At 35.8% G+C, this 16,385-nt stretch overlaps 1 protein-coding gene across 1 annotated transcript in view; it reads right to left on the reverse strand.

The window, feature by feature from the left end:
* Window positions 1-16,385, reverse strand: part of LOC141343242 (dynein axonemal heavy chain 5-like) — a 60,329-nt gene that overhangs the window by 39,829 nt on the left and 4,115 nt on the right. Inside the window, exons 2-10 of the mRNA XM_073847839.1 lie at window positions 7,816-7,950; window positions 7,566-7,650; window positions 7,305-7,444; window positions 6,001-6,219; window positions 5,352-5,489; window positions 5,027-5,203; window positions 3,580-3,693; window positions 2,745-2,852; window positions 2,537-2,659 (exon numbers count right to left, since the gene is read on the reverse strand). Coding sequence (XP_073703940.1) covers window positions 2,537-2,659; window positions 2,745-2,852; window positions 3,580-3,693; window positions 5,027-5,203; window positions 5,352-5,489; window positions 6,001-6,219; window positions 7,305-7,444; window positions 7,566-7,650; window positions 7,816-7,950 — 1,239 coding nt within the window. The remainder of the gene's footprint in view (window positions 1-2,536; window positions 2,660-2,744; window positions 2,853-3,579; window positions 3,694-5,026; window positions 5,204-5,351; window positions 5,490-6,000; window positions 6,220-7,304; window positions 7,445-7,565; window positions 7,651-7,815; window positions 7,951-16,385) is intronic.

Consider the following 16,385-nt stretch of genomic DNA (forward strand, 5'->3'; position numbering starts at 1 on the left):
TGTGATTTTGACCTAAAGTGTATTGAATCATGATACCGAGTGTGAACGTACCTTGCATATCTCATCTCGGTTTATGTCCAGCTGTCCGAAATCTGGGGTCAGTTAGCTGATGCTCACAACAGGTTGTCAATGAGAGTCAACAGGGCATCGGAATAGCCATGTAAATAAATCACTGTTTTACGCCATTTACGAGGCACAAAGTAGCTCCACACTTCATTGGTAGACTTCCAAGGGCCCTGACATTTAAAACGAGACATTGAGAACTCAGAAAAAGCACCGGTAGTTTATTTACAAGAAGATTTATACAGACAGTACCTGGAAGATAAAATCCGGTCGCCGCCATCTTGAACTTAGTCACGATAAGTCGAGTGTCGAGCACCAAGGAATTTATCAGGTTATCAACTTATCAGGTTGTAGTTTCCTTCGTGCTCGACACTCGACTTATCATGACTAAATTTAAGATGGCGGCGACCGGTCTGTTCCTGGTGGAAAATGTCTGTATAAATCTACTTGTAAATAAACTACCGGTGCTTTTTCTGAGTTCTCAATGTCTCGTTTTAAATGTCAGGGCCCTTGGAAGTCTACCAATGAAGTGTGGAGCTACTTTGTGCCTCGTAAATGGCGTAAAACAGTGATTTATTTACATGGCTATTCCGATGCCCTGTTGACTCTCATTGACAACCTGTTGTGAGCATCGGCTAACTGACCCCAGATTTCGGACAGCTGGACACAAACCGAGATGAGATATGCAAGGTACGTTCACACTCGGTATCATGATTCAATACACTTTAAGTCAAAATCACACCGGAGTTCTCTTTTAATGCATGTTTTTTACTTCTGGAGCATCAGTGAGAGTTTGAGACTTCTGTAATAGTGAACAACTATCACAAAAAAAAAAAAAACACACAAAACAAAAAACGGCTGTGGATCATTCAGGTAAGAACACAGTATTAAGAATCAAGAGGATGTTAACTTTTGAACCGGGTCATTTTTATATATTCAGCTATTATTTTCTCTTGTGAACTATATGTAAACATCTTTTATGAGAAATATCTTATTCAGTTCAGTACTAAATAAAAAATAACATGCCTACAAAGGATGAACATCAGAGCCTTAACGCTTAGCACAATCTGTGTCCTAGCAAAATGGGATAGACAGATGTAGAAGAAGGAAGCCGTGGATGAAGGTTAAGTGTTGTGTTCAAAGACAGTGTTCAGTAGGCATGCTCACAGACAGTGTTGCCAGATTAGGTGGGTTCCCATCCAATTGGCCGGTTTTGAATTTGATTGTGCAGGAACAAAAATTGTTTGGGCAGGTGGACAAAATTTGAGCTGGTTTGGGGTCAGTTTGCCGGTTTTCAAACATCTAAACTGTAAAGGCTAATTGGTTAAAAAACAAATCCAAGTGTGCACGTACAGCATCCAATCAGTTACCATTATGTTTCTAAACACACACGCCCTCTGCAGAGTGAGCTGATGCTGATGTTCATGTTGTATGCCGCACTTTTAGCCAATCACAAGGGATTTGCAGACAGACATGATGTTTCACGAGTGACTGGTTTTTAGTGTGATAAAGGATACGATTTTGAATGCATAACTTTATATTCAAGTGATTACAATAACAGAGTGGCCTAAATATAAGTTACATGATAAAGAGAGGGAGAATGACTCAACTCTCAAAACATGAATTACACCTGTGGAGGGAGATGAAATGATGGCTCTATCATTTTAACACTGCAGTAATATCACAGCTGAATAATTTAATCAAAATCTAAACTTAATATGGGACTATATGATCCTGTCCTGCATCAGAAAGCTTATTAGTTTTGGCTGTGCAAAGTATTGTTTCACAATTTACTTCACAAAAGATGGGCTGTAGTTCTGTCTGAAGTTAAAGTGCAACACAAAGGCAGGCGTATTGTTATAAATTTTTTGTTATTGGAATATCATACAGTATCAATGAACAACACAGTTTTGACTGTCATGGTGTGTGTGTACGAATGAGTGTGAAATACCTGCTAATTACGTTGCTTCCAATCATTTATACTGGGCACTTTTTCCATTTGTATTTGGCTTATTCTGGCTTATTTCTTGATTGTCGTTTTGACATAGGCCAGTGTCTACCTGGACATTTAAATCCAGTAATTCCCTTTAATGTATTTGCCATGATTTGATCTGTTTTCTTGGGGAATTTATTTTTTTTATTATTATACTGTCATCTTTACTTGTAAAAAAAAATGGCCTATATCAACCTTAATTGACATGACAAATTCGATTACATTATTTTGACAGTTAAAATTTTGGGTGTTTTTTGTTGGATTGGGCGGGTTTTGCTGAGCTTTAGGTCTGGAAATCATGCACCTGATCTGGCATCACTGTTTACAGAGCCCCCCTTATTTGTCCCTTACATGTATTTACTTCTTGTGTTAAAGGGCAAAGAAAATGTGACACATTTTGCCTTTAAAAAAAATAGCTGTGGTATCTAGACCTTGATCAGTACATATAAGCACATCCTCCAGTTAAATGTCAAATTGTACCTGATTTAAGCGAATGGCAGCTTTAAGCTTCTCAGATACCACTTCCTGCAGCTGATCCCATATGGTTGCTGATCCATTATTTGTGATATAGGCCTTACAGGCGGTGATCATTTGATTTGTAACCTAAGGAGAAAGATAATATTTCCAGTTTAAAGTATTAAGCCTGTGAAATGAAATTTAGTTATCTTTGATGTCACCTCGCTCTTACCTTGACAAAAAGGGAGGTGATCTTCTCTGAGGTGTTGTAGTAACGAGAGATGCTATGGATCATACGTATTGCATTTATGAGCCCAGGAATAGCTTCTACCATGGACACCTATATTATAAAGATGAACCAAGAACACAGTAATATCACAAGGTTTAATAAAGTCTTTATAACAAACCCTTTATAAGCTAGTTATAACACACTGTAATAGGCTATGTAGGGCTTGGTTGACCCATTTGAGTGATATGTTTTTGTGAGTCATATAGTAGTCCTTCCTTGCACCACTTTTGGTAGGTACTGACAATTAAATACTGGGAACTACTCACAAGACTTGTCGTTTTGGAGATGCTCTGATTCAGTCGTCTAGCCAATACTATTTAGCACTTGTCACTCTGATCTTTTCGCTTGCCACCTAATATATCCCATCACAATTGTTATTCACTTCACCTGTCAATGGTTTTATTGTTGTGGCTGATCAGTGTACTTCAGTGTATATATAGCTGGTCCTGCAGCACACTATCAGAGTTCCCTTGAAACCCTCCACCTCCCCCAGTTCCACCTGTCTAAAATAATTCTGCTAAGGGATTAATGTGTGCTTATTTATCCAACAGCAGAATATCTAACATGCTGCCAGCTATGGAGTCAATTCCATCCAAAAGAAAAATACCAGCTACATTAACATTGTCATATCAATTAACATGCTGAGACTTTTCTGAGAGTTGCCATGATTGAAATATATAATTTTCCACAGTATCTACAAAAGACACTAAGAAGTGTTGCTTAAGTTTCAATTTTTGTATGGCACAATTTAAAAAAAAAACTGCAGAATAAGCCTTACAGGGTTGCTGTTGTACAGTGGGTCACAGAACTTCTCAAGGGTGTACAGGTACTTCACATTGTCTTTGGCTTCATTTGCCGCATCAGTGATTCTGATGTCTAGTTCTCGCCAAACCTGGGGAGACAAATAATTTAGGGGCAGAAAATTAGACCTCCAACTGGCTAGTAAAATAGCTCAATCAAAGATATTACTAAACAAAACTCATTGTAAAAAAAGAAAGGCAATTTTACCCCATAATTTCAAGAAAATTCAATATAAAAATAAATTATTGCCATTTATGTGACAAAATAAATGCCCACGCTATTATCTCATTCGCCCAACAGCTAATAATGGTACAGTGCCTTGCAAAATTATTCATACATTATTCATACATTTTTTTTCACATTTTGTTAAGTTAAAACGCTTTAAACTACTTTTTTCCTACACCATTTTACATTCCATACACCATTATGGCAAAGCAAAAACAGGTTTTTAACATTTTTGCTAATTTTTTTTTTAAAAATAAAAAACTGAATGATTCCATTGCATAAGTATTTATCTTTATTTGGGACCATTGAAAACTGCCTATAGAACTCAGAAACAAGATTGCATCAAGCCACATATCTGGGGAAGAGTTCAGAAAAAAAAATCTGCTGCATTAAAAGTTTACAGAAGCATGTAGTTACCCTTAATGGAAGAAGTTTGAAACAGCTAGGACTATTCCTTAAGCTGGTTTCCTGGCCAAACTGAGCAATTGATGGAAAAGGGATTTGGTTAGAGTGGTGACCATGACCAAGATCATAATAGTCACTCTAGTTGAGCTTCATGATCATATGTGGAGATAGGAGAAACCTACACAAGGACAAACATCACTGCAACACTCCACCGATCTGGGCTTTATGGCAGTGTGGCAAGATGCAATCCTCTCCTCAGTGAAGACACATGAAAACACACTTTTTGAGTTAGCAAAAAAGCATCTAAAGGATCCTCAGACTGTGAGAATTTGTGGTCTGGGCAGCAAGAGTGGCTTATAGACAACTTTGTGAATGTCTTTGAGTGGTCCAGCCAGAGCCTGGGCTTGAACCTAATCAAACATTTCTGGAGAAACCTGAAAATGTGCGTCTGACAGAGCTTGAGAGTTGACGTGGTCGGGAAAAAATGGCCGATAATTTCCAAATGCTGATGTGCAAAGCTTGTCGCATCATATGAAAAAAGACATGAGGCTGTAAAGGTGGGGTATGAATACTTATGCAATGTACTTAGTTCAGTTTTTTAATTTTAATACATTTACGAATTTCTGAAAATTCTGTTTTTGCTTTGTCTGCTTTGTCATAATGGTGTATGGACTGTAGATTGGTGTGGAAAAAAGTCATTTGAAGCAGTTTAACATAAGGCTGCAACACAAAACATGAATAAAAAATGAATACTTTTGCAAGGCACTGTATATAAATATACACCATCAGCTAACCTTGATCATTTTGGATTTGGCTATAATAAGAACCCCCAGCACAGCTTTGACCTCAGGGCTCTTCAACTGGTCCAGCAGGTAATTGAAACGGGACATGCGTTTTTTCCAGTGGTCAAGCTCTGCGCGGGGACCCAGGTCATCTGCCTCTTTCCTTAACTGGTCACTCTCTGCAAGGACCTTCAGAGCACAAGACAGGGTGGTTAAAAAGTGAATACATCACAAAGAAGTTAAAACTGTGAGAAATATCTAACATTATTTACAAACACAACATAATAGATTCTATACAAAATATTAAACACATTTTCAAAGTTAACAGATTTGAAACCTGTTCAATCTGTTTGATCCAGGTTTTCATGCAGGCTTCGATCTTCTCCAGAGCTTCTATGCTATTGGCCACAGCTGTGTAATCTGAAGGACCTTTCAATGTCTTCAAGTCAAATGTTTCACATTCTTTGAGGTTTACCTGAAATATCAAACCGTTTTCACAGATGTTACTTTAAGCCAGAGATATTTTAGCATGTAGAATGTTAAATGAATGATTTGGGCTCAATTCAAATTGTCATACAATAATCAGGGTTTATTGTTTATTACAAACAAGCGATTTTAATGTAAGACGTGTGTTTTTGTAAGTTACCTAATATAATGTTTAAAGGAATGTGCATTTTAATATTAACTGCTGTGTATGTCTTTCTTTCTTTTTTTAGGAATTTTTGTTTTTTACAATGGTCAACCCCCCTCCCCAACACAATCCAAGATCTCATAAATCCAGAAAAAAGGATCTTGACGGCTGAAAGCTTGAAAGAAATGAAAAAACTGGCTTTAAATTTCCAATATTGCCTGACCAAATCCACCATCCAATTCGTTTTTGAGAGGCTATGGATCTAGAATAGAGTGTGCGAGTGTGCGCATCCCTGAGTGTGTTTATGTTTTTATAAAAGTATGCCTCTTTCTTTGTCCTTTTGTATTTGTGAGACCTTTTCCTGCAGGCTCTCCTGTGCCCCAGCTAACACAGAGACAAAGCTGTCCAGAGAGCTAATAAAGTCTTGCTTGACAGCCTGAGCCTGCGGGCTTGCTAGCTCTCCCCAGCCGTTGTTCATCTTCCTCAGAGTGGGGATGAAGATCTCTGACAGCAGCTGCTCCACACTCTTCAGCAGACCAACACCCGTGGTGTCCAACATGTTAAAGTTCACATCCTATATGACAAACAGAGAGGAGAGGATGAATACAAGTACAAGAGACTTTTGTTGTTGTTTTGATATCCAACAACAAAGCTCCAACCGAAGCACAATACCACACACAGCAAAAGGTAAAAGGCTTAACTTAAATTAAAAAAAAGTCAATTTATGAAGAAATGGTGGGAGATAAGAGTGACAATTGTTATTCATATGCTTTTTTTGTATGCAGTCTGCTATACTGTTATAAAATATATCTTTGATTTACATTACAAGCTATCATCATCTAACTTTTTATCTACATCAACAACAGCAACTGCACCAAATTGCACTATTTTAACTTGATCTGCTGAATAAAATTGAGGTTAAATAAAACTACGATGCTCAACTATGATTCTGCAAATAAATGCTTTTCTTACTTAGAATTTGTTTCTTGTTTCCAGCCAAAATATCTCAAATCAAGAAAGATTTTCTGTATGAGTAAAACTCATTTTCTTGTTTAAAGAAAACAAGTCGAAATTAAGTGAGTTTTTGCTTAGAACAAGCAAAATAATAAGCCAATGGGGTAAGAAAAAAAATCTTATTTCAAACAGAAAACAAGATTATTTTTCTTACCCCGTTGGCAGATTATTTTGCTTGTTTTAAGCAAAAACACACTTAATTTTGACTTGTTTTTTCTGAAAACAAGACAATAATTTTGTCTAGAAAATCCTTCTTGATTTAAGAATTTTTAGATATTTTGGCAGTGACAAAATATATATATATATATATTGTTCTATTAAAAAAGGTTTTCTTTGTTTTGTGATATTATAGATGTCATGCTTTATAGGGTTAAGCTGTAAAACAGTAGTTACTCTGATATTTCTTATAAAAACAAACTAACAACAAAAACACAATGATTGATTTGTCCTTCTAATGCATTAAAAAAGTAATATGAAACCAACATCTACCATATGGAATATACCAAATAAAAGATATGACAAGGGCACGAAATATTTACAGAACAAAATAGACATGATCTTGTTATTGACATGGTAAACAGATGGTGTGATTTTCTGGAAAATCCTTAGGGGCTGCTTTTCACACATTTTCTCGTTTTCATTTACCCTGTGGATATTCTCTGATGTGATAGGCTTGGAGGTGTTTGCCCGGGTGAAAAACACACAAATGCCAGTAAGTGCGACATCTGTGCCTTCCGTCACAAAGACCTTGGCTTTCTTACTGCGAATCACTGAGGAGGATACGGCTACCAAACAAAGAAACAAACCAAAAAAAAAAAAAAATAGTGAAACTTTCAGAGAACTACAGTATTTTTTAATAGTAATAGTAGTACTATTTTCACAGTAAAATTCATAGGCTTTACTAACCTGTGTCCACAGGCTCTGTGTCCTGGTAGTATAAAATGAGGTGAGGAAGGCCATTGGCAGCAAAGAACTGCTCTATCCGCTCAATCTGAAAGATTGTACATAATACCGTTAAATAACATTTTATAAAATTTAAACGTGTGTAATTGCTATCCTGGGGCATGCTAGTAATCTATGACTAGAAAATGTAGAGAACATGTTCTTCAAAACCAAATTAAGACTGCAAGATGTATGTATGTTGAATATTGTGAACCTGTGTGCCCTCCAGTATCGCATCTTCCACTTCAGCTTTCTCCAGGCCCACACAAGAGGACACAATGCTGAGTACATAGTCATGTCTGCTGTCCAGCTGTGCTCTCTTGGCCTCACGTTCTTCCTTCAGCTTTTGCTGTGTGATAAGAAGATGCGTCCACTTTAGCATCAAAATTTTTGTTTTGACATACTTTTAGACATGGAGTATTAATATCACATAGGATCGGTGTAGCAGGACAGTGTTGGACTGTAGGAGTAATTTTATAACTTCTTGAAATCTTTAAAAAAAAAAAAAAAACATGAACTTTTTCCATCTTCCAACTATGTATAATTCAAACATTTATCACATGATCTGTAATACATTTTGGACGAATGGCCTTGATTGTGGTAAATAAATAAATAAATAAATACATAAAGTTTCTTATTTGTGATCCTGGACTACAAAACCATACTGCAAAAAATGCTTTTCTTAGATTTTTTGTCTTGTTTCCAGCCAAAATACCTAACAATTCTTAAATCAAGAAGGATTTATAGACAAGTAAAAATTAAGTGAGTTTTTGCTTAGAACAAGAAAAATAATCTGCCAATGGGGTAAGCAAAAAAAATCTAATTTCGAACAGAAAACAAGATTATTTTTCTTATCCCATTGCCAGATTATTTTGCTTGTTTCAAACAAAAACGCACTTAATTTTGACTTGTTTTTTTCCGAAAACAAGAAAATAATTTTTTATTTGTCTAGAAAATCCTTCTTGATTTAAGAACTTTTAGATACTTAAACTTTTGTCTGGAAACAAGACAAATAGTTGTATCTCGGCCAAATATTGCCTGATAACAAACCTAACAAACCATACATCAAAAAGCTTATTTATTCAGCTTTCAGATGATGTATAAATTTCAATTTTGAAAAATTGACCCTTATGATTGGTTTTGCAGTCCAGGGTCACATTTCAGAGAAATGTTTGATAAGCCTGATAAGTTTTTATAAACTATAGAAATTAACTAGCAATAAAACAAACGCATTTTTTACATTAAAATGCTTAGATTCTGTAAAACCACCTAATAAACTTACTCACATATCATAATAGAAAATTCTTTGAATTAATGGGATCACTGGCAATGATGTGTTCTTCTGTCACTTTTCATTTCCTTTATAACCAATAGGTTCTGTTCCATAGGACAGAAATGACAGCTGAACTTGTGACACGGATTTGTTGTTCTCAAAAATATAAATAATGAATAAAAAATATATATTTGAAATACCTTGTTATACATGTAAGACTTTTGTCAAACTATTGTAATATGTGACCCTGGACCACAAAACCAGTCTTAAGTCGCTGGGGTTTATTTGTAGCAATAGCCAAAAATACATTGCATGTGTCAAAATTATTGATTTTTCTTTTATGCCAAAAATCATTAGGAAATTAAGTAAAGATCATGTTCCATTAAGATTTCTTGTAAAATTCCTACTGTAAATATATCAAAATGTAATTTTTGATTAGTAATATGCATTGTTAAGAACCTAATTTGGAGAACTTTAAAGGTGATTTTCTCAGTATTTTGATTTTTTTGCACCTTCAGATTCCTGATTTTTAAACAGACGTATCTCTGCCAAATATTGTCCTATCCTAACAAACCATACATCAATAGAAAGCTTATTTATTGAACTTTCATATGTATACATCTCAGTTTTGTAAAATTTAACCTTATGACTGGTTTTGTGGTCCAGGGTCACATATATCCTTTCAAATATATATTTTTCATTCATTCTTTGAGATGAAAAGAACTGCAGACCACCTAATAATTACATACATTTATATAATTTACCTCAGTATCCTCATGTACATAAAGTATCAACCCAATTTCTTGACTCATTCACATTTTAGAAGACATTGAAATAATAACTTTGTTTTTAAATCTGAGCACAGACTTAGCATTACTAAACAGTTTGGCACATAATTGAAAAACAGAAAGGAGGAAAAAAAACACAGGAAAAGGCAAGCAAATAAAGCAGCTTTATACGAGTCATACATACTTTTAAAGCAGTGATCTGACTGTTCGAGATTATCGATGACTGCACTTCGGGCTTACATCTTCCAGGCTTCTTTTCATACACGTTATCCATGAGATCTTATGTGTAAAGACTGCTAGACTACCAAGCAGCTTTATCTTCATCCATGCACACAATCAGTCCCAACCCACATAACCAAATAAGTTTACATCCAAGAATAGAAAAAAAAAAAAACTTTGATTAGATTTTCTCCAAGTGAAAAAACCAACGTCCAGACTCGACTACTTTAATCATCTATCCGACTGACCAACACAGTATCTTTGTTGTCTCCCTGCTTTTCTCATGTAAAAGTTGTAATGTTTTAGGGTCCTTGTACAGAATAAAAGAAAGACAACTGAAGAAAGCCTTAAATAGGCAGAGCAGACTGGGCCCCTCGTCAAAGCAGTGAGACAGTAAAAGTAGCTTGGCTCGGGTGCTAGGTAACACTGTAAAAAACAAAAATGAGCCAATAAACCAAGAACCATTTTGTGGGCCAGATACAGATGCTCAAGAAACATTTTTATATTTTGGTCTTTCTGAGGATTTGAAACAATCCTCATTCCAAGGGCAGTAATTCTGTTCTGATACTAAGTATAGATTTCAGTTGAATAATTTTTTATTTAAAAAATAAATACATAACCCAGCATTCCTATTACACCAAATACATTTCAATCATTGGAAACCTGTGAACAAGATACTGCAACTCACTGCTAATCAAAATACGTTCTTATGTACACTGCCCGTCAAAAGTTTGGGATCAGTAAGATTTTCATTGTTCTTTAAAGAACTCTCTTCTGCTCATCAAAACAAAACAAAAAACAATAGAAAGAAAGATGTTTGTTTGTTTTTGAAAATCGGATTTATTTTATACATCATGTACAACAGGGATCTTCAACCCTGCAAACCATCCTGCCGACTTAGACCTGGGACACACTAGACAATTTTAAAACTGATTTTAAAACCATGAGGGACAACAGACATGAAGACAGTTTCAACCGATTTTTAGCCCTATAATCCATTGAACACACACACTAGATGATTCGACCACACACAATCGACTAAAAACTAAATACAAAAAAATATGGGTGATGTTCTTTCTCAGTACTCTACTTTTACATATTTATGGCTTCTAATCAGCAACATCCGGTAGGTGACGCTTGCTCACTCTCATTGCACTGTAAAATCCAACAGTTTACCTTACTTAGATATAATTAGTTATCTTTATCTGGGTGGCTACAGCCACACTGCAGGCAAATGTGGCCCAAATCCAAATTTATTTTGTTCACATGTGACTAAGATCTGTTTTTCTCATGACAGTGTAAACAGCACAAACCACATGGAATCTGATCTCTTCAGATCCGATTTCTGCCACCTCCATATGTGGTACTAAATCTGATACAGGCCAGGGCCTGTATTCACAAAAAAAAAAAAAAAAAACATCTTAAGGCTAAAAGTAGCTCATAACTTGCTGATTTAGGAGAAAATCTTAAAAATAATGGGCGTGTCAGTCCTAAATTTAGGACTCCTAAATTGTTGCTCTAAAGTATTTCACAAAGCATTTTAGCGCTAAAACTAGCTCCTAAATCTGTGAAACATTAGGAGTAGTGAGAAGGACTCCTAAGTCACTAAGACCAAATCCCAACTATCCTAAAATGGCTGTTGCTGGCAATCTGCCTGGGACCTTAAACTTTTTAGAAACACTCATTTATTTGCGCACATATGTTTTCCCACGCAACTTTTTTGGTTTTAGAGGTTATCCCAATTCCAAATTTTCCTTTGATTATATCCTTATTTTCATTAACAGGTTGGGCAAGAAGTAACAGGTGTTCTTGCATCCAGTTTGGTTTTCTTTTAAGATTGCATATCTTACAATCAGCCCTGATTATTCTATTCTGCTAATAAAAAGGCTGTTTATATGCCTATCAGCTAATTGTTTATGAGAAGCACACATGTAAAAGGGTAACAATCAGCTGAACATATACTTGTTTAATTAGTGACACTTAGCCTGCATTTTAAAATCTTTGTTTGAATGTGGCAATATATTTTTTAAAACTTTATTTGAATATGGCAACATTATATCACGCTCTACAATATTTCTATGAACAAATCTTTGACAGAGATGTGCATAGTTAGTAGGCATGCTGATATTATCCATAGCAACGCCCTTACTCTTAGCTTAAAACTTCTCTCTATTCCTTAGTAAAAGTTTGTCTCAGCAGCTTTGTTAATAGGTTTTAAGACAAAACTCTTAGCTAAAAACTTTTACTGGCAGATAAAATGTTATGTGAACAGTCATATCAGAATTCAACCAACTTTTATGTCTTTCATGATCAACATTTGTAATGATTTGAGTACAAATTAGAACTGAGGACTAAGGCTCTCAGTGTAGACGTAGCCTAAGCACCTCTAATGCCTTTTCACCCCATTGATCATATATGATCATTCCTATGGGCTTCACAAAGTTGTTCATTTACAACATCGTTTAAGAGACTGCAGGTGAGAGATACCTCCAGGAGACAGATAAATAACTACTTGAAAAGAGATACCAGCATTCAGGCCATTTAATCACCTTGATATCTTACTGTCCCCATGCTGTTCTCATCTACTACAATTCTTCAGCTGTAGAGGTGGCAGGTAAGAGCTCAGCTTAGCACTGAATTTTTTATGCATTTTATCCTGGCAGTGGTGAGCTTGCTTTGAATACCAATTCCAAGCCCCCAACACTACCCTCCCTTATTGGATACAATCAGCATTTTAGGTCTTGGAACCATAGATATGAAATCCATAGATTAAGCATTGACAGCTTTTGCTTATTATGCAATATGGCAGCATGATACAGCCATAATTGCATGCAAATTAATTGACAGTTGCAGGCATGCAACAAACATCATGCCTACATCAGCATTCTCATATGTGAAAACACATCACTTTTTGTCGGATGAGATTTTGCAGTCTTTGCATTTCATACAATGGGAGGTCTTGCAACGTTATTTGTGTTGGTATGATGTCCAGTGATAGAGGGTCCATATAAGTTTAGAGAAAAAAAAATTACAAAATGTATTAAAATATTAAATAAAATACTTAAGTATATATATATATATATATATATATATATATATATATATATATATATATATATATATATATATATATATACTTAAGTATTTTATTTAATATTTTAATAAAATATTTTAGCAAAAATCTTGACAACATTTGTGTTTGTTCTTATCATTTCTGGTCAGGTAGGTGAAATATTAGGCTAATATCTTAATTAACACTGCTCGTACGTATCTTTGCCAACAGTGATTGATAGTCGTAAAAATCAGAAAGCAATTCAACTGATTAATGTGAATGGTTTCACATTAACATGTGGAATGGTTTCACAGAGGTACGTGTGATCCAATAATTGATTGTTGCGCATTCTCCAATAGTAAAGCCACTACAGTTGGCATCTCTTCATATAATTTTTATTTTTTTATTTTATTTCGATTTATTTATTAGGCTTTGGCCCAATTACAAATCCATTGTACTGGGCATTAGAAATTAGATTAAGGTGATTGATGACACAATTTTTACTTTTGTGAATTATCAGTTTAAAGATCTTTGTTTTTACAGTTTTAACTTCATGAAATCCATGAAGTCACCATTGTGCCCTGATCAGCTGACCCTTTCACTCCTTTGACCTCTGCTACAAGAGGTCTGTTCCTCTAAAATGTACTGCTGCTTTGGCCAAAACTGTGAGGTAAATGGCCAGGGGTGCCGCTAAGGGGGGGGGAGTTAGGACAATTCTAAGGGCCCACGCCATTTAGGGGCCCCCAGAGATCTGCTTTTGTGTGGTGGGGGGGGGGGGCAACCTCATATTTTGTCATAGGGCCCAAAATTGCGAGCGGTGCCCCTGTAAATGACTGTCAAAAAAAAACATTTCTGACACAGGTAACAGACTCTGAAGTCAAGTGAAGCCATCTGGATGACAGTTGGTGAAAAGGGTGAAGATTTTTAGTCCAGTGTAGGGTCAAATGCCGCTGCAAAAAGGGGCTAACAAGCCTGGGCAAGCAGAAGCCTACATAGCAATTGACCTGTGTAGCTAATGGGAGTGATCATTTAGCGTGGGAATGACAGATCAGTGTTTCCTCAACCATGACTGCCAAAACAACTGGAAATAAATGATAAGGCCTGAACGCCAGCCGTCACCTAGCAACGCAACACACAAGACAAATAAAAAGATAACCTTAGCGGAGGAAGATTTTCCAGATGAGCAGAAAGCATCAATCTCCAAACGAATATGACAGTTTACACCAAGACAGAGCAGCGTGCTACTCATGTTCAAGTGATTTCAGAGCAAATACATAATCAGAATCATTCAACATCTTTTGAGAGCTTGTGAATTCTGGTTGTAAAGTCTCTACAAATTTTGTAGTCATGAAGTGATACAATAGAAGACAAGATATAACAATTATTAAAAGGATGCCTAAAAAACCTAAATGAGTTTCTGTGCTACTTGCAGGTGAAGACTAGAGGATCCTCTAAGCATGCACTGCATTTTTCAATTTGATTTTACTGCTGCTCTTTAAACAGTCCTCCAAAAAAAGGATAAATATTTCATTTTATTCAAAAAAAGTATTACATACATACAGTGCCTTGCAAAAGTGTACCCCTTCATTTTTTTTCATGTTTTGTTATGTTGCTGCTTTATGTTAAATTGCTTTAAATTACTTTTTTCCCACATCAGTCTACACTCCATACACTATAACAGCAAAGCAAAAACAGATTTTTTTTCTTTGCAATTTAAAAAATAAATAAAAAAAAAAACGTAAAGATTCAATAGCATAAGTATTCATACCCTTACCTGGGACTATTGAAATTTAGCTCAGGAGCATTTCTATTGCCTGTAGATGTTTCTTCACTTCAAGTGAAGTAATGGAAGAAAGTGCAAGTGCAAGAAATGGAAGTGATCACTTATCAGATTAACATATTTGGCAACTGGAAACAATGCAACTATGCAGCAGTGATGATTTGGGTCTGTTTACAATCTTCTATAAGCAAAGAGATCACACAATTAGAGCACTTTCAGAACCAATGTGTTGCTGTTCATTCCCTATCAAATACATTAAATACAACATTAACAGCATGGTAAATAAAAAAATATCTAAACACTTAGATAAAAGTTTGTGTCTTTTCTTCGCTCAGAGTTGCTCTTAGATTGATCCTAAATCACTCTTAAGCTAAGACTCCTACATAGGATTTTTTAAGATAAATTAGGAGCTTTCTGAGAGGATTCCTAGAAGCTTTAAGAAAATCAGCCCAGGACTCTTTGTAGACCTGGCCACCTGAGCAATCGATGGAGAAGGGTTTTGGTTAGACTGGCAACCAAGAACCTGATGGTCATTCTAGTTGAGCTCTATGATCATATGTGGAGATAGGAGAAATCTGCAGATAGACAAACATCACTGTAACACTCCACCAATCCAGTCTTTATGGTGGTTTGCCCTTGTGGCCAAACTCAATCTCAAAAAACACACTTGGAATTCGCAAAAAAGGGACCCTCAGACTGTGAGAAACAAGATTCTCTGGTCTGATGAACCTCAATTCCAAGTATAATTTTTTTGAAAGAAAAGCAGGCGCTGCTCATCACCTTCAGAGCACCATCCCAAAAGTAAAGTGTTGCGGTAGTAGCCTCATGCTGTGGGGTTGTTTTTCAGCAGCAGGAACTGAGGGACTCGTAAGTGTACAAAAAAAGCTCAATGCAAAATTTTGAAATAGCCTAAATGAAAACCCAGTCCAGAGCATTCAGAAGGTTCACCTTCCAACAGGACAATGATAAAACACAACACTGTGAATGTCCTTGAGTGGCCCAGCCACAGCCTGGGCTTGAACCCAATCATAACATTTCAAGAGAAACCTGAAAATGCGTGTCTGGCCCCATCAAAACTAGAGCTTCGGTGAAGAATGGCAGATAATTGGAAAATGTAGATGTGCAAAGCTTGTCGCAAAGTTGCGACAATTCTTCTTTTGTTTTGTCAATATGGTGTATGTAGTGCCAATTGATGTGGGAAAAAAAGTAATTTAAAGCGGTTTATCATAAGGCAGCAACATAAAAAAACATGAAAAAATGAAGGGGTATGAATACTTTTGCAAGGTACTGTATATAAAATAATACATAAACAAACAAACAAACTGGGCACAGAATTGAACTAAAATCTATCAGATGAATAAATATTACTTTCTATTTAAAAGACATAGTAGAAAACCCTACTAAATAGGCAATTCTTAGCTCTTTTGAGAAGCTTCATGCCTTCAGTGTAATTTGTTTCTTTTCAGGTTTATGTTCATAAATTGGAAAGAGAACATTGTTAAACGTTAATACATTCCAAGTAATACTAACTATGGCTGCTGCTCTGTCCTATTGTGATATCCGACAGACATTGTAAACCTGAGAAGTAAAGGTTCATCTTACCTTGTTTTGAAAGTCGGGTGTACTGGGCAGCATTTTACCACGAGTGCAGCCAAGTGCTCAAATAATTTCC

The sequence above is a fragment of the Garra rufa genome, chromosome 9 (genome assembly GCF_049309525.1).
Source record: "Garra rufa chromosome 9, GarRuf1.0, whole genome shotgun sequence".
Lineage (NCBI taxonomy): Eukaryota > Metazoa > Chordata > Actinopteri > Cypriniformes > Cyprinidae > Garra > Garra rufa.